Source organism: Strigops habroptila, chromosome 5, assembly GCF_004027225.2.
Source record: "Strigops habroptila isolate Jane chromosome 5, bStrHab1.2.pri, whole genome shotgun sequence".
Classification (NCBI taxonomy): Eukaryota; Metazoa; Chordata; class Aves; order Psittaciformes; family Psittacidae; genus Strigops; species Strigops habroptila.
In genome coordinates, this window is record NC_044281.2 from 15987941 (window position 1) to 16010213 (window position 22273).

Consider the following 22273-nt stretch of genomic DNA (forward strand, 5'->3'; position numbering starts at 1 on the left):
CTGAGCTGAAGGATGAGGGGTGCTTATGGATCTCCCCAGGGAGCTTCATGCACAGGGAGAGCTCGGATGACCTGGAGCTGTTTGCTGGGGCTGAGCCCAGCGCAACTGTAGCGCCAGCCACCATCTGATGAATGAAGACATGGGTTGGACACAAAAAGCCTAGAAAGAGAAGAAAGCTCTTTTGCATGTTTGATTTGGTAGAGATGGGGAGGGTCTTTTTTCCTCAGCAAAGTTTAACCCTCCCTTAAATGAACAGCAGAGCAGGGCCTGCCACTGCTTACTCTTGGAAATGGTCTTTCCCTTTTGGCTAAAAAGAACCATGAAAAGCATCTTACCCCAAAGTGTAGTTGTAAATTCAGCGCTAATAGAATAAGAGAAGGGCATTTTTTTCCCCATTGAAATAGCAGGATGTGAAAATCTCCAGTGCAATTGAAGCAGACCTGAGAGGGGGACTCTATAAATGGGATTAAAGAAGTAGATAAATGTAAAATGTAAAGAGAAGAAATCAGAAATTCATGCACAGAAAAACGAAAATATCTAAAGCAGAACAGCCTTGGGGGAAGTGAATCTAGTTTCACATAGGTGTGGATGAGAACAAAACACTGGTGGAGGGTAACACCCTACAAGGTAACACACATATTTACTGATAAAAATAGTAGCGCGATGGGATTTATGGGTCTCATTTTGCATTGTTTGCAAGATCTGCAAAACCTTTTGCTTCCAACCATCCCTGCACAATGAAATGATCCCTGTCTTATCTCTCTGAACAAAACTTAACTTTTCTTTCTTCATTGAGGAAATGCAGGTTTGATACAATCACAAGGTTTGCAAGAACACATGAGGCTCATGAGCATTATCTTTTATGGAAATTATTGAAAATACCCTTGTATTTTTGGTCAGGTGAAGTCACTTTCCTCTGGCTGCTCATTCAGATGCTGGTCACAGTGTTCTGGAAAGCAAACACGCAAACGATAACATCAAAACGAAGTGCTCTGATCTTATCTCAGCATAATGCCCCAATAAATTCCCTCTCGTGTTCCCAAAGTGCATGTTTTTTTCCATTCCATGACTTTCAAAATTTCAACTCCTCATTCTGTCTTGGGATGAAAGGAAATTCTGAAATGTTAAGCCTGTTGTTTGTTCATAATGGTGCAGCAGAGAATGATAAAGGCTTTAAATTCTTTTCTGTTGGACCTTATGTCTGGACAGTTTTTTAATGAGAAGATTCCATGTCATGGCAGAAAACATTCTTTCACAGCTGCTGATGTGTTAATCCAGCATGGGGAAGAGAAAACTGAAAAGACATTTGAGCCATAGGGTTTGTATTTATATAGAAAATTCATAAATGGTTAAAACCAACAACATGTTTACATCTGGATCCTGTATGATAGCAGTTAATACATTAAATATGGCATGTGGCATAAAACAGGATTAGATAAGGTTTTCTGCTTAGCCATGCTTCTCTTGTACAAAAGAGTATTTATAACAATGTTCTCTATAAATCACATAGTAATGCTGAGTACTGTTTGGAAATACATTGTGCATCAGCAATATTTTCCTGTGATCTGTGCTAATTAGCAATGAGTCGGCTCTGGGCTGGAAGACATGCTCAGGAGGATTTTTAGAGGCTTGTTTTAAAAAACCCCATTGACCAGACCTCACCTAAAATCAGTGTTTTGGGGCTAAATTATGCAGAACTGAGAAAACAAAAATAACAACTTGAACTTTGGGAACGCCTGTACTCTAAATCCTCAGCAAGGGCCCAGGTGGAAGGAAGGAGGAAAGGAAGGAAGGAAGGAAGGAAGGAAGGAAGGAAGGAGGGAAGGAAGGAAGGAAGGAAGGAAGGAAGGAGGGAAGGAAGGAGGGAAGGAAGGAAGGAAGGAAGGAAGGAAGGAAGGAAGGAAGGAAGGAAGGAAGGAAGGAAGGAAGGAAGGAAGGAAGGAAGGAAGGAAGGAAGGAAGGAAGGAAGGAAGGAAGGAAGGAAGGAAGGAAGGAAGGAAGGAAGGAAGGAAGGAAGGAAGGAAGGAAGGAAGGAAGGAAGGAAGGAAGGAAGGAAGGAAGGAAGGAAGGAAGGAAGGAAGGAAGGAAGGAAGGAAGGAAGGAAGGAGAAAGGAAAGAAGAAGGAGAAAGGAAAGACGAAGGAAAGAAACAGAAAAACAATTGAAAGAAACCCAGAGAAACAACTGTGCAGGGCCACAGCAAGGCTCTGCTTTGTGTGGTCAGTCCCTCGGCAGGGCTTGTTTGTCCCTACCCATCTCGGAGCAAGCCCACCTTGCTGTGTGCAGCCACAGTGAGGTGGAGGCTGTCTGCACCCCTTGTGCAAGGAAGGGAAATGTTTGAGCACTGTGCTGCTCTGCTCTTCATGTTTCCCACAGGGCCGTTGAAGCTGTGACATACTTTTCAGCTTTCAGTCTCTTGGGAACCGCTTTTTGGGAACCAGAGCCTACTTGCTGCAACTGCTACCTTTAAGTCACTCTTAGCATCTGCCTGCAGCTGCTGGCAGCTTTTCCCACTGAAAGATCTTTTTCTGATTTTTTTTCATTTCCCTTTTCAGAGGCAGGGCAAAGCAGCCCTGCCTGGAGCTGGGTCAGGAATCATGACTTCACATCTATCATGCTGACTTGGCCTTTGGGAAGATGCTCTTTGTGGAGGCCATTGTCTTTACTATTCTTGCCCGGCAGCAGATGTTTCTGATTTACACCCGTACCACGTACAACTTCAGAAATACACGTCTCTTCAATTCCAAATGATATCACCCTATTTGTCAGTTTTTAGATTCACTATGAAACTACGCACTGTGTGTTCATTAAATGGAGTGTTTCATTGCTGGTTTGAGACTCCAAGGATTTAGCTAATTGACTTGTTTGTTCATTTCTAATTGCTATTGCAACTCTCTGATTTCAGCTACTAGAAAGAGTCTTGAGGCATATTCTGGAATACGCAGGTTTCAGGAGACTCTTTCTCTGCTGGCAGCTCTTCTCCCAGGAAAAACTCTTTTCTCTGCTTTTTGTGCTGGTCATTATCAGCTGATGCACTTAGAAGAGTAGAACAGGAAAAGATAGGTAATATTTGATGTAAGTTGTTCCTGGTAGCACCAGCAGCTCAAATGAGCACAAAGACTTACCTGGCAGCTTATGAGGGATAGGGTGCCTTGGATTTGTGTGGTTTTGACACATAGCAGTGTGTAACTTGATGGGATGCTCTTCAGCTTTCAGATGGAAAGAAGGAGCATAAGGTGTGTGTAACTGAATTCAGGCAAAAGACAGGAGCTGGATTTCACCCTAAGACAGAGAGGGAGTAACCTACTGTTGTTCCTAATTTTGTACGAATACAAGAATGCTCTCTACGTGGGCAGTGAGAAACTCTGGTGTTGAGCAACACCTTTATTAACTTGAGTTCTTTGTTAAGTGTCATTACCACCTGTGTAATAGCTCCTGTCCCAAAACACTTGAGCCACCATTAACATCAGCAGCTCAAGCCTCTGGTTCAAAGCTGCCATAACCAGAGGTAGGTCTCAGGGAATATTTTTCTGTTGTCATTCTTTTACCTTTTCTAACCCATCATAGACTTCCAGCATTCCCAACAACATCCTTGAGGAAGGGAGTTTCCTATCATACTTCCTGAGTGTTTTGAGGTATATGTATTATCTTTAGTCTGTTTTGAAACTAGGCTGTCCTTGTTTCATCCTGGCACTGGAAGAGACAGTGAGCAATCAATCCCCGGCACCATTCTTGGATGGCAAGCTGCAGCTCAGTTCCCATCATGTACATGAGGTCAGACTCTTCCTCCTGCTTATCACTTTACATTTAACTGTATTGAATTTTACTGGCTGTATTAAATCCTGGTCACTGTAAGTTATTTTTATAGTCCTTCACAGTTGGATATCCTCTTAACCTCTTTGAAGAACTACAAATTGGCAGCAAATTTTGTCCCATTAGTATTCAGCCCCCTATTGCTTTCTTGTTTTTAATACCTTCCCTTAACCTATAGCTAGCATCTTTTTCATATTTTTAAATATCTTTCCTGATAAAAGCTTTGCTCTGAGACCCTAATGCTTTCTCAATAGAAAGAGGTTTCTTTAGATACTTTCCAGTCTGCTTATAGTGATTTTATGCCTTTGAATGTACTCCTAGTGTACTGTTAACAGGCTTCTACATTTTCATGCAGTTCTTTTTTTATTTTCTTTTTCCAAATACATCTTGGTCCAATATGGATGTTGAACAGAGGTCTATTTTAGGGCCTGTTACAAGATAGCTCTGCAAAGTAGCATTTGTCTGCAGTGAATAGGGCTGTGGTGCTTCTCTGTTTCATTTATGGGTGCTTTCTGTAGCTGCACAACCTTGGCCTTCTCAGTCTTTCCAGTCTTCTTTATTAAATAAAAAGTGCAATAGTCCTACAGCTCCAGCACCATCTACATCCCTAACTCTCACCCTTGTCTGGGTCTGAGGCTGAGCCTGGGACACCCCAGCCATGGCCCAGAGGATAAACCCATCTGGGGACCAGCCTTTGGGCAGTGCGGCCTCTCCCTTGGTGGCTTCCATCCAGCAGCACTCCAACCCAGTGCCAAGCTTTGTCTGCCACCCAACCCCATCCCTGGGGATAAGAGCAATGAAGGCCCAGTTGGAACACAGCCGTCTCAGAAGGCAGCAGGCACAGCAGCCAGGATGGGGAAATCTGCACCTTCCCATTCAAGTCTTTTGTCTCACAGTTGAATTACCATCCTTCTCCCTAGGAGGAAGATGACTAGAGCTGTCCATCTGTTCGTTTGCCACCAGTCAGGCCTAGCTCCAGCATGTCAGTTTTATTTTCTTCACTCCCTCTGTCTTGCTCCTCTTGGTTACCAGAGAAGTCCTTTTGGGTCCAAGCTTTTGGGTTTTATTCAGGCAGGCTTTATTTGTGCCCTTTGCATTGTGTTGGATTTTTGCAGCCACAGTGGCAGGCTGAGCTGGCCCTTGGTTACTGGCTCTCTGAGGAGCAGAGACCCCACGCTGAGTTAGCTGGCTCCTTGCCACCTGCTCCTGTGATAGAGGATGGGTGTCAGAACAAAGCTGGCGGCATGAATTGGCATGATGAGGTGAGAAAGTAGGGTGCACAGTGCTCCAGCTGATGCTTGCCAATGTAATTGCCCTTCAGGCAATAATTCTTGCCAGTGTGATGGCCTCCAGGGACCTTCTGCAAGCCAGCATAAGCCAGAGCCACTTCTGCTTCCCCATCACTCAGCTGCCATGAGTGTTAACCTTATATTAATTCAAGACTGAACCCCTAGATTCACATTAGTCAGTTTTTCATAATAACAAATTGAAGGAAATTACCTCTTCTTTCAAAACCCTTAAAGTGGAAGGAAAAGAAAGCAGAAGCAAGGTTTGGAAGGATGGGCTTGTGAGAAAAATCTTTTGTACTGATGCACAGTACAAACACCACGAGGAAGGTGTACTCATCCAGTGCTTGCAGCCTGCATGGCATTTGCTGCAGTAACTTGGTTGTTCTTAAACCAACAAAAGCAGCTCCCAAAGCTAAGTCAGTACCCTCAGTTATCTGCCATGAAAACAAAAAAGTCTTAAATCTTAGGTTCCAAGAGACAGCCAGATCCTCACAGTAGAAGTCAGCTCTAGCAGGACTTTTAAACCTTCCCTTCTCCAGAGCTTCGTTTCCCAAATGCTTGAGTCTCAGGGCACTGCAAAGACCTCATCAACTCACTTCTTCTGAAGAGCTGGGGGTTGAATACCAAGGACTAGTTTGCTGCTGCACTTCAAATAGCTCTCAAATAAGCTTCTCAGTTGATTCTTGTTTTGTGAGTGCTTTTATTTTACTGTGTGGCAAATGTTCCTCAGCTCTGGGTGACAGCTGCCATACAAATAAATAAGGTTGGGTCATGAAAGGTGCCACCTCTCTTTGTAGTTCCCACTCTAAATGGATTTTGAAAGTTCCCAAAGGCCCACTGGACTGAACAGCAGCTAGAAGGTCCACCATCCTGAGGGAGTTGGCAAGAAAGTCCCTCATGAAGTAGCAACTGCCTATAGGGAGCATGACTGTGAAGGATGGAGCAGATGGGTTATGAAGTCCCTGAGATGAGGGCTTAGTGCCATGGGAGCTCCCCACGATGCTGCCCTGTGCCAAACTCTTAACCTGAATCCTGGCCTGATTGGAAGAAGCCTAGTCATTTTTAACCAGCTTTCCAAGCACCGCTGCTGACTGGTTAAATTATTCAATGTTTAAACAGTCCATAACCAGGAAGTGCTGGTTCCTCCCAATGCAGTCTGTGGGACCTGGCAGTAGTTTGTAGGATTTCCAGCACTTTTGCAGACCTACAACATGTTCAAAGCATAAATCTCAGCAATTTGCATGAACTATTCCCCTTCGCAGTTTATGGCTCTGTAATGTCTTTAAAAAAACCCCTACCATAGGAAATGTCTTAAGACAACTGCTACTTCACAGCTTCACTACAGGTTCCTAATGTAAGTTAGTAAGCTAAACACAATACCTGACATTTGCGGTGATAATTGCACAGGCCTCACTTTGAATGATGGCTAAATTCAACTGTGTGTGATTTCCTTTGCTGAGTGTCTGAATTACAGCGTAGGTTGAGGCCCGAAAAATCAATGGCTGCTTTAACCATCCGAAGACTTTGAAAATCATTAGAAATTTGGTAAATTTAAAATATTTATCCATACATCATTTTTAAGCAGATAGTGCTAGACCAGCACAACTCTGTTTGTTACACCGGGGAACTGCTGCAGGAGGGGTAAAAGGGACAGCATTAGTGCACTGTGGCTGAGCAGGGAAGTGCATCGCAGAAGCCGAAAGACTGAGAAAGTCAGGAGTCACCTGTGTCAGCTTTACCTGATTTACAGTGTTTAGCCGAGGGCACCCTTCAAATGGTAAAATACAAGTCAAGGGCCTGGAAAAGTCCTGCTGGCTTGCAGAGTGGTGGTCTCCCACGTTTGGGTAAACTGCCCATAATCAGACTGTGCAAAGGAGACACGGAAGCAGCGCTGTTGGAATCCTTGGTTACTGAAAGAAAACCAGCTGACTGTGAGGCCAGTTTTCAGAGCAGGGTGTAGAAATTAGTATGGCTTATAAGGAAAGGAAAAAGGACTTTTTGATGCCAGGAGCCTAATATTTAATGTAATAAAGAAAATAGAAACTGAACATGATATTTTAGTCCATCTGGACTAGATCTACCCATCTGCAAAGATTTAACTTTGAAAGATAGTTGAAAACCTTTCTTCTTAACTTCATAGAATCATGGAATGGTTAGGGGTGGAAGAGAACTTAAAGATCATCTAGTTCCAAACTCTCATGTTTATTTTCTGTAACTGCCTCTTCTTTGGCAGCAGAGGCACCTAAGTGCAGCACCAGGATTCTAAATATACACCCTGTCTTTCTGAGGAAAAAAAGAGACAGAGCGGGTGGACAAGCAGCCTGGGGGCACTAACCGATGCTTCCCGCTCCCCTAGGGCTGTTGGCTTTATCCAAGCGATATTTGGCGTTGTGGAGCTTAAGGTAGCTTAATGAACTTGGGAGAGACAGCTCGGGTGCTGTGCTGGCAGCTGCTGGTGCCCACGGGCCGCCCGTTACGTCCCGTGTCCGTCCGTCCGTCGGTCCGTCCGTCCGTCCCCGGTGAGGGCCTCCCTCGGCGGGGACGCGCCGCGGCGGTACCCGGTGCGGCAGCGACACCTAGCGACACTGATCCCGCCCTGCAGCCGGGGGGGCCGAGGCAGCATCTCGTAGGAGCCACGGCCGCTGCAGCGGGGTCAAAGGTGTAGTCAAAACCTCTCAAGTTTTATCCGTCTGCGTCCTGGCCTCGGTATTTATTTGGCTGCTTATTTCATACTATCTCCTGCATTTGCTCATGGAACTGTGGAAAATGAGCTGAGCCAGGACGGCTAGCGTTTGGGTTAGTTTGTCCTAAGTTCAGGATTTTTTTAAATGCAAAGTTTAATGTTTTTTATATATGTGACAGTTTTCATTTTCCTTCCCCCTCACTCCAAGAAAACTCTTTTTCATTTATTTCATTTATAAATGCTTCGATCAAATATTACGCAGTAGGTGAAGGAAAACTTCACCTGATTTACGTATATAATGTACTGAACTAGGTTACATCCTGCTAACAAAGAGCGTAACCTTCCAGAAGAACTACTGTGTAATTTAATTCTTACTCTCTTCATTTAAGAAAGATAATTCAGGTCATTCTACAGTAAAATATCAACCAAATCAATGAATGAAGCTTAAATGATACTTTATTGATTTTAGTTCTCCATTAAATCCATACTTATGAAAAAAATCGTCTGGAAACAGCAACACTCAGAAGTGAACAGAAAGAAAACTGTTGCTTGTACACCATAATCATTCCAGCAGTGAAAAGACAGCACATCAGCTTCCCAGCTAACAGGGAAACCCAGGCAATGGCAGAAAAGTATAGAGCATATTAATATTTCCCTTCAGAAACTGGCAACAAGTTTATAATAACTTGTCACTTTAATTCCACTTTCTATAAATCAGGGATCGTAAGCCCTGGTAACCTCTTTATTTAGCATGCAGTCAAGAGAGTCCCAGGTTGGCTCCAATTTTCACAAATGTATGCAGATTTAAAATGCTGGAACACATAAACACAACCAGAGACTTCTATGCTTGCAAGAAGCTGCCTTCCCCAGTGTAAGAAATGCCATCAGGCACCACTGTACGTTAACAGTAGCCTTAGTCTGCTTCCATTTACCACCTCTGCATTCCTAGCCCCACCATTGCTGCCTGGCTCAATGAATAAACGCCAGACCACAGATTTCCAGCCCAGCCATACCCTTCAGAGATACATCCAATCGCTATGTTCAGAGGAATGGTCTCCCACAGGATCTGCGATTCCCCCCTGTCTACCTGTATGATATTCCAGAAAACTAATCTCCAGGATGACAGCTCATTCAGCACTGGAAAATTTACCCATTCTGAGCTCTTCTTTAAATAATGACCTGACATTTGTTCTGTAGAGGGAGACAAAGCCCAGACTGATGAAAACGGTTGGCACTTGCTTTCATTTGTGCCATTCAGAAGCCAGATGATAATTTGTCCTCAGGGACTCATCACTTCTTGGCAGACAGACCTGTCCAATGCACTTTGCTGTTACTTTTGCTGTTACATCCAACCCCTGGTGCATGCAGAACACACAGAGCCAATATTCAAGGCAGTCTGAACTAAAACTGGCTGCCAAGAGTCATAAAGGATTTCATGATACTGAGAATTAGCAGATAAGATCACAGGTGAATTTGGGGATGATTAATACAAAGCAGTGGACATGGGGAAAGACAAATTTGCTAGACCTACATAAAAGGTTAGATTAGCTACTGCTCAGAAAGGAGATTCCAGCATCTCTGAACACAACTTAATGAAGACATTAGCTAAGCAATAAGCAATGGTCAAAAAAGCAGAGTATCATGAATTCCCAGCAAGCAGAGCAAACCAGAAAACATTATGTCAGGTGAATTGTGAGATCACCTTTTGCATACAGAGTGCAGCTCTTTCCAGTCACAAGGGTGACTCTCCATACAGAGAGAGATTAATTGAGGACTTTTTCCAGCCTGGAAAAAGAGGTTACTAGGGGCTGATAATAATGATGCTACATAAAATTGTCAATGGAATCAAGGAGGACAACAGATGGAATTGTACTCACAGTACAAAACTAGAAGACATAAAATGAAGTGTTCAAATAGCAGGTTACATGAAATAATCACATAACAAAGTATTTTTTACAGAGTCTGTATTTAAACTGTAGCACTCTGTCAAAGGATGCTGTGGATAGTAACAATTTAGGATGGTTCAAAGACATGTTTATCTTGGACAGCAGCGCTTCCCAATAATTGGAAACACTACATGAACAGATAGGGCTGTCCACACATTACCTGCAGAAAGAGATGACTAGATGCATTTGTTATCCACGCACATGGTCCCACCACATCTTACATCCCTATAGATGCAGAGCCTGTGTTCAGATGCAGCCACCATGAGGGATGACATATGTGTATTTTTCATACTATGCCTTTTATTCCACCTGTTCCTGGCAGTTTTTATCTTTAAGGGTCCCCCAAATTATTGCTAGTATGTTGGATCCTTTTTGTTCTACCCAGCAACAGTGGTAGCTGTAACTGCACTCCAGAGACACATACACACAGAGTGGGGAGGACAAGCTGAAGCAGGTTTCCCTCTTTAAGGATGAAAAAGTGAAAGCCCCTATGTGCTGCAAATGTTCCAGCAATTAGCTTCCAAGCACATTATCTGCTCTTCCACCTAAGCTACAGTTGAACATGTCTAATTATCATTGACATCACAGCAAGGTCAGGCAGTAGTACAAGCAGCTGTGCCGTTGTCTGACTTCTCCCTTTAAAACATGTGCTCTATTACATGATCTCTCCTGTTGTCTTGGGATCCTCTCCAGCTGCTTCCAGTCAGGGTGGTTAGTAAGGGAAAGGGAGTGGTGGTTCACCCTTGGAATATGTACCATGCAACACCAATGCAACCAGTGCCCCCATGCAGGGTTCACTGTACACAAAGCTGAGTTCACAATGCATCTGATTCCCTGGCTATAGCATGGGCTGCAGAAGTACAGTGCTGGTTTGTGGCTGAATCAAATCTCATTTTAGTCACACTACTGTCACTGTCCTTTGAAGCTGTTTTAGTTCAGGATGCCTGCACAGGCCTCATTCTTTCATATTAATAGCCAGTGCTGAGTTTAAGACATAATGCAGGAAAGATGAAATTCGCTCTTCAGCCTGGAGTCTGGAGTCCTTCCTTTGCCGCCTGTGCCCACGCAGATGGAACCCCAGGGGCAGAAGGCCCAAGATCAGTGTACAAGCTGCTGCAGTCTCCAGCTTCCTCCCCTACGGCGCTGAGGTGACCCGGGCAGGGCTGTGGGGAAGCAGGCAGCAGCGGCAAAAGGGCAGCTGGGCTGCCCTGCGGCTTTGAGCTGCACCCAGCTGGCATGAAGCCCCTTGGCCCAAGCCCTGTAGCTCTCTTGTCATGGTGCAGGCAAGTGAGGTCACTGCTGTGAAGCCACAAATCTGGTTCCCACACGTGAAGGTGAAGAAAGGCAGAAGCTTGGTCTCACTTTCTGCGATACCCATGGCCGCAAATAAGCTGGTGGAGCAGGAACTGGTGTGCAGCAAAGTGTGGCAGTTTCCTTTTCCCCCAAGAGGTCGGGAGGAAGCAGAGCATGAACCAGACCTGGTTCAGTTCCTGCTTTCCTTATGAGGCTGTGCAAGCCTGGTGCATGGCTCAGACTACTCTGCAGTCTTGCTTTCTAGCTCCATAGGACTCCCTTCCCTTTCCAGCTATAGACTACAAACAATCGCTAGTCAACACTGATCTGTGAGCAAGACCACCTCCACACAAGCCACCCCACACATCACTAAGACATCACAGAACATGGAGCAGCTCACCAAGAACATGTTAGTACATAAATGATAAGGATGATACATATTTGCCTTTCCACTGTATTTAATAAATTCATCTTAATATATTATATAATATATAATAACATTCGCCCATCCCTTCTCATTTGTTATGACCAAGTATTTGCTCTGAATGTAGATACCACCATAGAGATGTGACTGTGTTTGACACTCTCTGTTCCTCAGCAGCGCCACAGCTCAAAGGCTGGGACAGCTGATTCCCACACAAGTGCTCCTTGTGCCAGCAGACCACAGACCCCACTTCAGGCACCCTCCCACCCAGCTGCATGTGTTCCACACTCAAATCCCAGAGACAACAGAACAAGAAAAGCCCATCCAAAAGGGAGAGGAAGACAAGATGCGCAATAACTTTAGCTGTTCTTTTCACAAATATGTCATTTCGGTTCACTTTTTTCCCCCAAATAGAGAGCTCAGCGATTGGTGATAAGAAGATGGAACTGAAAATTAAAACTGTAAAATAGAACAGCATCCAGTATTCACCCTGGCACAGCCAGGAAGGAAATAGTTTGAAAACACCAGATGCTCTTTGCAACTGGTATTTTGGATATATATTCAGCAGGGATTTCTGCCCTCCCCATGAAAACAGACACACATTCTCATTTAACAACTAATTGATTTATTTAACAATACAAATTTCTTTCTACTGCATGGTTTAGCAGAGAGAACTTGAGAAACAAAATTAGCTTCTTTTCTTTCTTTAAAGTTTAAATGTTTACACAAAAACAACCTTTACTTCAGTAAATATAAAATTTACACACAAAAAAACTACATTAAAAAAAGAACAGAATCATGACAAACCAACAGAAAAAAAAAAATAAAAATGATGGGAATTCAGTGTAAAGGATCCAATTGCAAGGAAGGCAAGATGGGGCAACACTAACAAGGCATCCCACTTGTACACCTAGGTATCTGAAGTTGTAGGTACAATACAAAACCAAAATACATTAAAATTAGGATTAAAACCTGTATTTGTATACCATAATATTTTATGATATAAATACCTGTAAATTCTGTAGGCAACACAGTCAACGTGTGAAATAGATAGTTTGCTCTTCACTGGAAAGTCACTGGAGTGGTGTACGAGCACCGTGTCACCCACGGGTGTGCTCATGGTCAGCAGCGAGCAGACGTTAGGTGTCCAGCCCGGATGTGATAGCCCCTTGTTTCTTTGCCAATCTGTGCTATTTCTCACACGTCCAATGACATAGTGAGAAACTCTGGTCACCTTCAGCAGTGATTTCCAGCACTTCATCTCCTGGCATTAGTCAGTTACCTGACTTAGGCATATCCACCTGCCAGATCCCCTGTTTCTCATTCCCTTTTGCACTTTATAACCTGAACTCTAAAGCTATCTTGTAGCTACCAAGAGAGACTGGCTTCTAGGTTGAGATATTTGGGATACACAGTTCTTCAAGCCACCTTCAGGAATCTGTAGAAATATTTAAAGTAGGGTGGACAATTTATGTTCAAAGCTCATGTGATACAAAAACCCGGGACCTATAATCGTGATGGATAACTTTAGATCTAAATCTTTTAACATTTTTTCTATTGCTTTAGTGTTTAAAATTAACATTCGGTTTTCATATATTAAATGAGCAGAGCATCTTATTGATGGAAGTGCTACATTATCTCCAAAAACACCAGGCAGTAAGGGAGACTGTAAAGTTTAAAATGAAGTGTAATTTTAAAAATCGTTTAAAGGGATCAAGTCTCTTTTTTATAATCAATATTGTGACTGGCAACCTATAAAAGCTTAAATTATAAAACTACTTTTTAAACTGTATGTACTATAAATCTGTATCTTTGTTACTTACAGATGCTACAAAACTTCCAAGCCAGAAAGCGAAGGGGGGAAACCGTAGTCTAAAAGTTTTACAGATTACATTTTCACCAACAAAGGTTCATTTCCCCCACAACTGTCATAAAAACCTGATTAAATTTATTCTACTCCTCTGTTTTCTGGACAGATGATAGAGTGTTCAATCATGCTTTGGAAGACCACTTTCAATGGGTAACTGTAGTTCTCTAGATCAGCAAGTCCGACTTGCTTTACTCAGAAACAAAAGCACCAGACTATCCCTAACTCGGCCCTCGTCCTGCAACAGAAAAATGGTAGCAAGATTCAGGCAGTCTGTTAGGGGAGCAGGACTGGCCCTGAAGCAACCAGCTACATGAGCTTCTGGAGTAAGCATATGCAATGCTCTCATTCCAACTTCAGAAAGAGCCCAACAGTGTTAAATTTAAGGAAACTGTAGAAACGACATTTGTTCTGTTAAAAAAAAAACAAAACAGGGAAAACTTAAAACAATCCACAGGTGTGCATTAAACATTTAATAGCAAGCCTTTGCTTATGTATATTAATTTAAAGATTATCCACAGGGATCTGTGATACATTGGCCCTGCCTTGTTACTATAATTAAATTTATTCAAATATTAATTTAAAATAGGAAAACAAAGAAACTACTCCTTGGGGAACATGTTTATTGTGTTTGAGATGATACACTGGGTGCTCTCTGAGCTACAAAGGGAAAAAGGAAATCCTTTCATTACAAACTGACAAAGGTAAAAGTTAAAACAGTTTTCACAACAGCATGTACCACATATTGGAAATAGATCTGGGTTTAATACAAATGACATAATTCCTAGTAATCTACAGCTACCTTTAATAACTTCATACAGATAATGAATTAGGCTAAAATGCACTATAATATTTGGTTGACTTCAGGAACAGTATCCTTAGTACATCACAAAATACATTTTGATATCCCAAAGAAGCAAGACTTGCAAGTAGGCATTTTAAACATAACTAATCTACAGCTACAAATTTCTACTCTTAATAGCATTTACCTTTTTGGGGGGCAGTATCCCAGTCTTCAAAAGGATAAAAGCAGAGTAGAATCAGTATAACATATACACAGAAGTCCGTATTGTAAAGGCTATAAAGATTTGTTGCACACTGCAAAGTTGCCTTCTGCACCTTCACACTGCACAAGTAGTTTGTCATTTATGTTGCATATCTCTTGGTCCACTGTCTGGCTATCCTGTCATGTTCTGCTCTGTTGGTCAGGTACTGAGTGGCTATGCTTCCAACCAGAGGGTCAGCTGCAAAAGGCAGGAGAACATGCATTATAAAAAACCCAAAACTGAACACATGATTTAAAATACAGAATCTATTTCATAATAGAGTCTTTGTTAGGCCAGAAAATGCTGTGAGATATAGGGGGCTCTTATCATACAAGAGAAAGCACGCAAGGCACAATGAACAGAAACAGAAAACAAGAATATTTGTTATGGTTATTTGCATATGAATGCGTCCTGCCACAGCCAGGGGCCCTGCTTTCAACCCTTTGGAAGGGCTTCTGAGTGCAGGGGATGTTCAGGGAGTGCAGCCTGGCACATTCGTGTCATAAGTCTGGTGTACATCAGGGTATTTGAACTGTAGGGGAAACACTGAGGAGATCCTGTTTGCTTCAAGAGTTATCAAACTTTTGTATCACAGAGGCTAATCCATTTCTCCCTGATCACTGCCGTGTTCTGTAAATGAACTGCCACCCTAGCACTACTGCTCAGTTCCTGCCATGACCACAGGCAATTAGCATTCATTGCCAATGACACTGGCCACACAGTTGTTGCTGAGAAACTGTACTGTTTCCAGTGGAGTTCCTCCCCTCCCAATAGGAACAGGGAACTCTCCCTGAACATCATCCCCCTCACATTTGCAAGATTAAACATTTCGCTTTCCGTCTTAAGGGACTTCCTGCGGCCCCTTCCAACTTGCAGGATTTCTGAGTTTCTAACTCAAGAGAACTTTGTTCCTTTCCTGGATAGACCACTCACTGGATCTCCTACAATACAGAACTTCTGTGACATCAGCTTGTTTTCTCCACCATACCTTGGGAAAAGAAGGGCTTAATGTTATTTACTTTCTGTTGCACCACAGGAGTGCAAAGTGCCATTAAATGTCAGACCACATCCGAGCAGGAGGGTTTCATCCTCGGTTTCAAAAATGTTTGTTTTTATTTAGTCTGCATACAATCAAATACACAAATTACATTCCATGTCAAACGACTAACGCTAGATGCTCAGTGAACTATCAGCTCCTTACCTGGGTTGCAGTCTGTCAGAAGAGAACAAATAGACAGCAGAACCTTTGAAATAGTCAAAGCAGGGCTCCAGTTGTCTTTCAGGATATCCAGACAGATGACTCCCTGACTGTTGATGTTGCAGTGATAAATTCTGGTACGGAAAGTAACCTAGAATCACAGTATAAGGAAGAGAAAGAGAGTCAGCCAGTGTTGCCCTGGGATGCTGCCCCTTGTCTCTGAGCAGCAGCAGTGCCTGGGGTGCTCTCAGTTCATCAGAGCTTCCATCGAGGCAGCTCCTCTCTGCTTGCTTTCTAAAACATGATTATTTAACAGAAGAGTATTTACTGTAGTCATGGCTACCTTTAAAGAACCTACCATGGAGATCTTTGGTGCATAAACTGCTTTCACACAGGCCCTCTGTCTAGTACCCACAAAAATTAGGACCTACTCTGTAGTACTGTACACAATTTAATGAACATGCTGCATGTCAAAACCAATCTAATCACAAGTGTAACTTTACTGTGGTTTCTCAAGGTGAAGAAGTAGACAGAGGATGGCTGCATCTGCAGTATTAGTTGATCTTTTCCTTGCTTTTAAAAGCCTAAGTATAGACCATGAAAATTAATATTTAAAATTGGAATTTTGTGTTATTCTTGTTCAAATTAGCAATGAACTCTTTGCCTCAGCCTTCATTAGGCAGGACATAATATACCACCAAAACAATGCTCTCACACTACCCACCACCTTTGTTTTCAAATTATTTCAGACTAGTATCGGTACAGCATGTAAGCATTATTCTGCACAAATAATAAGATAGAAATATTTAATTGCTTTAATTACATAATGCAGAAGATGAGGAATATTTTCCTTCTCATACTGATGCAGGAGGGGAAAAATCTATGATGTTTTCTGAAACTAGTGAAAATTCAAAAATAATCATGCTCTAAAAAAACCCCTATCTACGAGATTTTCATAAGGAATTTGTCTAAAACTCTGCATCACTTCATTATAACAATCTTAACTCAGAGAATATTAAATTTTGTGGATTTCAGAGAAGTGTGAAATACATACAGAATATATTATTCTTTATGCTATAATCCTTCTGGGAATGACAAGCGGTATTTGATTTGTAATAACAGCATTGTAGCCACAAGAGCCATAAGTTGTAGAACTCTTGTGTGGTAGAATGTATTTAGCCTTTGCCGATGTCAGCAGTGTCCTTTCTGGTGACTTGGTGACAAGTTATACTTTGACATTAAAGAAGGGTTGAAAGGAACAACCTTTAACTTCTTTGATATTCCTTAGTAAATTATAATTTCTTAAGTGGCCACACTATTTCTGAGCAAGGAAATGAAATTTTATTTTAAGTCATGACTAGTTCCATTTAATAAAAAGAGCTTTTGTTTAAAAAATACCATCAAGCAAGGTTGCTGCTCTTACCTGTAGTAAATAGATTGACATTTTACAATAATGGAAATTGTCAGAGTAATTTACCCAATTTGAAGTCACAATATAACACCCCAGTTGTCTACCTAAACTTATTTTAGCTTTCTGTTATTTTGTTCAAAATATAATATGTATTTTTAGTGAGAATATATAATTTAGAATCTGGTTCATAACAAAAAAAGCTTTTTATATGTATGTTTTAGTAGCTGGAATGAGAGGAAGGAAACATAAGAAGGTGTTGCTCTGTCTTCTGTTAAAATTCCTTGAATCTTAACTCTTGATCAGAATTATCATCTCATTTATCGCCTGGTAAAGCTTAGAAATCAATACTGACTGTGCTAATCAGGAAATAAAATAGACACGGGATTTTTCTGAAACTACAAGCAAAGATTTTGAACCTTAAGGTTTTCAAGAAACCATAAACAAATCTGATATTCAGAAGGCACGTTACATCCTTCTCACAAGTGAAAATAATATAAACGCAATAAAAACCTTACCCTTACCTTTGGTGGCTTGAATGGATAGTCAGATGAAAATGTGATATCCAGGAAAAAAACACCTCCTTCATATACAGAACCTGGAGGTCCAAGAATAGTAGATCTCCATTCATAAATGTTATCTCCTTTAGGACCGGCACTGTGCAAAATAACAGGGAGAAAGAAAGAGTCAGGTCTACTGTTGAGAGAGTCATTTTATGGATTTCCTTCTACATTTATTTTGTTTAATAGAAACCACTTGCCTATCCCTAACATCCGCCCAATTTCCCACCAGTTTCAGTGGGCTCATTGTTTTGAACAGGCACGAAAGCTGGGCACTCCACTGCCCCTTTGGAGATACAGCACTGAAACAGATCGACCATGAACTACTCACTGTCACTGCCTGAAACATACCCCAGATCTGCTTTCTCAAGTATGTGGTTGCTCTGAGCTTCTACATCATGCTCTTCTAATGACATCATATCCATGTACAAAAGGAATTGTGTATCTTGACAACATGCAACTTCTCCAGGCATTAAATGGACCATACCTTCATAAAAAAACAGTGACTTACACGAATATTGATACACCTTTATCGCCACTTGTTTCACAGACTAGAATGAAATGTTACATCCTGGGCAGGAAAACTGCGGATGGGAGAGGCAGTAACCTGGAACTGAGCACTGTGAAACCCAAGTAACTGTTTTCTTCAGGATATATTTGTGTTATGCCTCTAGGCAAATAGCATTGAGAATACTAGCCCAAAACAGTTTATTTTAAGTACAATACTGAATGCATTTCTCACTAGGGGAAAGGTTATTGCATAATTAATTATTAAAGCTCTGAAAGAAGGGATAATGAACAAGCATTTTCTCGACTTCTGAGCCATCACACTTAATCCTATTATCACACAGTAACCATCCAACCTCCTCAGGAAAAAAAAACACAAGCACAATCTTACTTCTGTCAGCAAACACTAACCCAACCTTCCACAAAAGGTCCTGAATCTGATCCACTGAGATCCAAAGTGACTGCTATGGAAAACACCTCCGCTGAGCTCAGGCAGGCATGGTGCATTTGTCATATCTATGCAGATGACAAGTCAATAATGCGGCACTGTAAAAGATCCGTTCAATTCTCCCCACCTTGGCAGCCTCTCAGGCACCACCTACATCTCACAGACACATGGTGAAGCGTCCCCCTCCTTCTCCCTCTGCAGTCCCAAGGAAGAGGCAGAGAGGACTGTCATATGTGATTGCACATGAAGCAAGCAGCAAGGCATGGCACCAAGCTGTAGCCTGGGAGTTTGTGACAGTTTCTGGCACCACTCGACACACAGAGGAGCCTCCCGACGAGCCCTCCAAGTGTTAAAGCTCTCCCCTTGTCATGTCACCTCATGTATTTGTCATCCATATGTCTGCAGTCTGTAACACGGCATGTTGGACATTCATCCTTGCTATGTAGCCAAACATGTGGAGACACTCATCAGAGACAAGGAATATGAGCATTCTGCACTCTGCATCTGCAATTCCCACATCAAAAATTTAGCTATTTTTAAGTTAAGATCATATTCAAGAAACAATCAAAAGCTGATTTTGATCATGAATTCCATTTTAATTTGTAATTTTCCAGCATGTTTTTTATCTTGTGGATGTTTCATGTACGCAACGTTTAAACCGTTGCAGGCCTTTCATTAACAGGACAAAACAATCACAGATTTTGGCTCACATCCTATTTAATTAAAACAAAAAAATTATTTGATGGAGCTGTAGCTATTTTCCTGTTGCCAAACGAAAGTAGGTAACAACGGCTTGCTGGCCTCCAGGGTACAGCTAGGAAACAAAAACTACAAGTGGTGTCAAGATGAAGTTTGGGTCTAAAATCATTGATCTTATCTTTCTATTTGTAATGTATGCACAAAAGTGAAAGAAAAACAGTAGATAAATTTTAGGGTAAAACAGGGAAATTCAGAGGCAAGGAGGTCCATTTTCAATGATGTAATGAACCATTTGTACCCTCAGTCACTCCAGAAGATAATTCTATTCATGCTCTCTAGAAAGCAATTAGTGTAAGAACTGAAAATATTGGGGCAATAATGACAATATTTAAAACCCACACAGGCCACTGAAATGTTTTAATTAATTCTTGACATTCATCAAGCTTACAGCTAATTACTATTGTGCTTGGAAACCAAATTTCTATGGAGCAATTCAATTTCAGCATTAGATGTCCTAATGACTGTTTTATAATTTAATGCAGAGGTTAGTGCTCTTGCCTCGTGTGTCAGGTGCCTTTCTTTCATACACCTCTAACAGCTGGATGCAATTCAATCAGATTAATGAAATAGCTGAATTAAATTAGTGACATATTTCAGCCCAATGAATCAGTCACAATTAAGTGTGGCACCAGCCTGGTGCCAAACTATCTGGTAATCACTCACCAAGTCAGTGCAAGGGCATCTATCAGCTAGTAGCCAGAAACTAAGTGCAGTAACTCTCTGCCTATTACTGCTATCCTCTTCTATGCCACTGCTAGCAATATACAAAACGATCCAGGTATAATGTGAGAAGGGGAATTCCTAACCTTGTAAGAGAAAGAAAACACTGTGTTCAAGTCCCTTCTACTGCTGAGAAAAGATTGCTGCAGTGTCAAAAGTGACGCAAAGATGTAACAATAACCACTTACAGATGCAGGAGAAAATTGTTAAATCGAACAATTCGGTTATAACTGATTGAGGTTTGTGAAATTCCTATTTAACAGCTGAAGTGGTGTCTCACTTCCAGTGCTGTAAAAGATACCCCAGCTCCATTAGCAACCTGAAAATCCCCACAATTACTATGTTATTGGTGTGAGGAGACACGAGATTAAAAAGCAGAGACAAGACATCGCACTGGGCTTCTACTACCTGTGTATTTCCTTGGGATCATCCTCAGCCAGCCATACCCTACTTTGTCCTTTGTACACATACCAAGGTAATCTTTTTCGGAAGTGAACAAACCCACACTTTCTAAGGCTCAGCAAAACATACCATACCTATTCACTGCAGTCTTGGCCTCTGCAATGACTTCCACAAGGACAGCGCAGTGGGGTTACACCCACTTGGATAACTGGAGAGAACAGAAAGTGCAGTCCTGCCTCAGGCAACACTTCGGCTGCGTACAGAGTTGCAAGCGAGTGCTGGAGTCTCCATCACCGCAGAGCATTGTCTTGGTGCTGCAGAAAGCCACAAGGCGGGAACCACCACTCTCTGGTGCAAATCTAACTTCTCTGTGCCCATAAAGACTGGCAAAAAACCTGGGCTGAAAACTGGGAATAAGGAAGCTTTACTCTGTCCACAATTTTCCATTTCATTGATACACCTGGAAGAAATACACTCCTCCTTCTGTTGGGCACTAAAGAGGCTGGAACGGGGGTGATTCTAGGGACTGATTCTTGAGCTCTTTAGTCCCAGTCTTCCTGCTATTCAAGAGACTCACTCTCCTATAGCAAGCACAGGCTTCAAGCAGCTCACCTTAAACCCTGAGAATTGTGGTGACTGACAGCCAAGGAATCTTTCTTGCTGCCTGCCGCAGTGGACAGAATACCCCAGGCAGAGTGCTACCATACGGAATTGCCATGGTTTTCTTCCCTCTCCTTTCTTCATCACTGAAAGATCCATCTCTTTCTGACCTCCCCCATGGAATCTATATGGACAAAAAATATCCTCCTCCATTGTGTCCTTTAAAATACAAAATCTCAGTGGAGCAACGGATCTGACAACTACTGCAGTGTTTTGGCTATACAGCATACATGTGCAGTTCATTGCTACCAGCCTGCTGCCCTCCTGAATTAGCTTACAGAACATCACAAATTCAGTGAAGGCACCAACAGTATGTTCTCAATAAAAGAGCCGCTTAATTAATTTTTTAAAATATGAGCTAAAAAAATCTCACACAAAGTAACAAAGCAAATTAATTGAAATGACAAAATACTCTTCGCAAAATTAAGGTGGTTTTACTTCATACATAAAAGCTGGATTGATTTTCTTAAAATAAATTCAATAAAGTTAACTGGCTACATCTGCTTCCTAAGTAAATATTCATTATGCCACTTCACTGAGGGATATATACCTGATCCAGATAAGACAAGGGATTTATAACCATGCTCTATCCAAGCTAGTCCACTGGACAGATTTAATTTACAAGTGTGACTTCAGATGGTGAATTTGAGAAGATGTGAGGTTAAACTCTAGGGGTTCACGGGCTCACATCAGATCCTTTAAACCTAACTGCTGAACCCTGGCTCTCAGGTTTCATGAAGATGTACAACAGCTTCTCCAGCACACCCGTTATGAGCATTCACATGGATACAGCAGCATTCACACCAACAAGAAGCCTGTTAGACTCCTGACGCAGTGGTTACAGAAATCAGAATTCAGCATTTGTTACAATTCACTAAATCAAAATGCATTAGAGCTGCCCATATGGAGCTAGCTGCAGGATGAAAAACTAGGACAAGAAATTTCCTATCTACATGATGCTAGCAGCATGCTGCTTTCTGTTCTTGCTAAATGCGTTTCTCCTGTCAACAGGAATCCTCTGAAACATGGGGCTCTAAATTTCATGACAGAATGCAACTTCATGGTACTGAGACTGTGATAATTAAAAGAAAAAGGGTGGGAAAAAAAAGGTAATTTAGCTAGATTTGATGTTAACTCTGTGTTACGCTTTATTATGAGAAACAATTTGGGTCTGTAATAGGATGAAACTAGGGGAAAAGAAAAAAATAATCTGTGTTTTAGGAAGCTTCCCAGCAGCGAAGTCTGTCAGGC

General features: G+C 41.9%; 1 protein-coding gene across 2 annotated transcripts in view; it reads right to left on the minus strand.

Moving 5' to 3' along the window:
* Positions 1–12052: 12052 nt before the first annotated feature.
* UBE2E3 (ubiquitin conjugating enzyme E2 E3) overlaps positions 12053–22273 on the minus strand; it is a 57655-nt gene continuing 47434 nt past the window's right edge. For both annotated transcript variants that reach the window (XM_030487037.1, XM_030487038.1), the window contains exons 4-6: positions 17491–17623; positions 15562–15709; positions 12053–14558 (exon numbers count right to left, since the gene is read on the minus strand). In XM_030487037.1, coding sequence (XP_030342897.1) covers positions 14461–14558; positions 15562–15709; positions 17491–17623 — 379 coding nt within the window. In that variant the 3' untranslated portion in view covers positions 12053–14460. The remainder of the gene's footprint in view (positions 14559–15561; positions 15710–17490; positions 17624–22273) is intronic.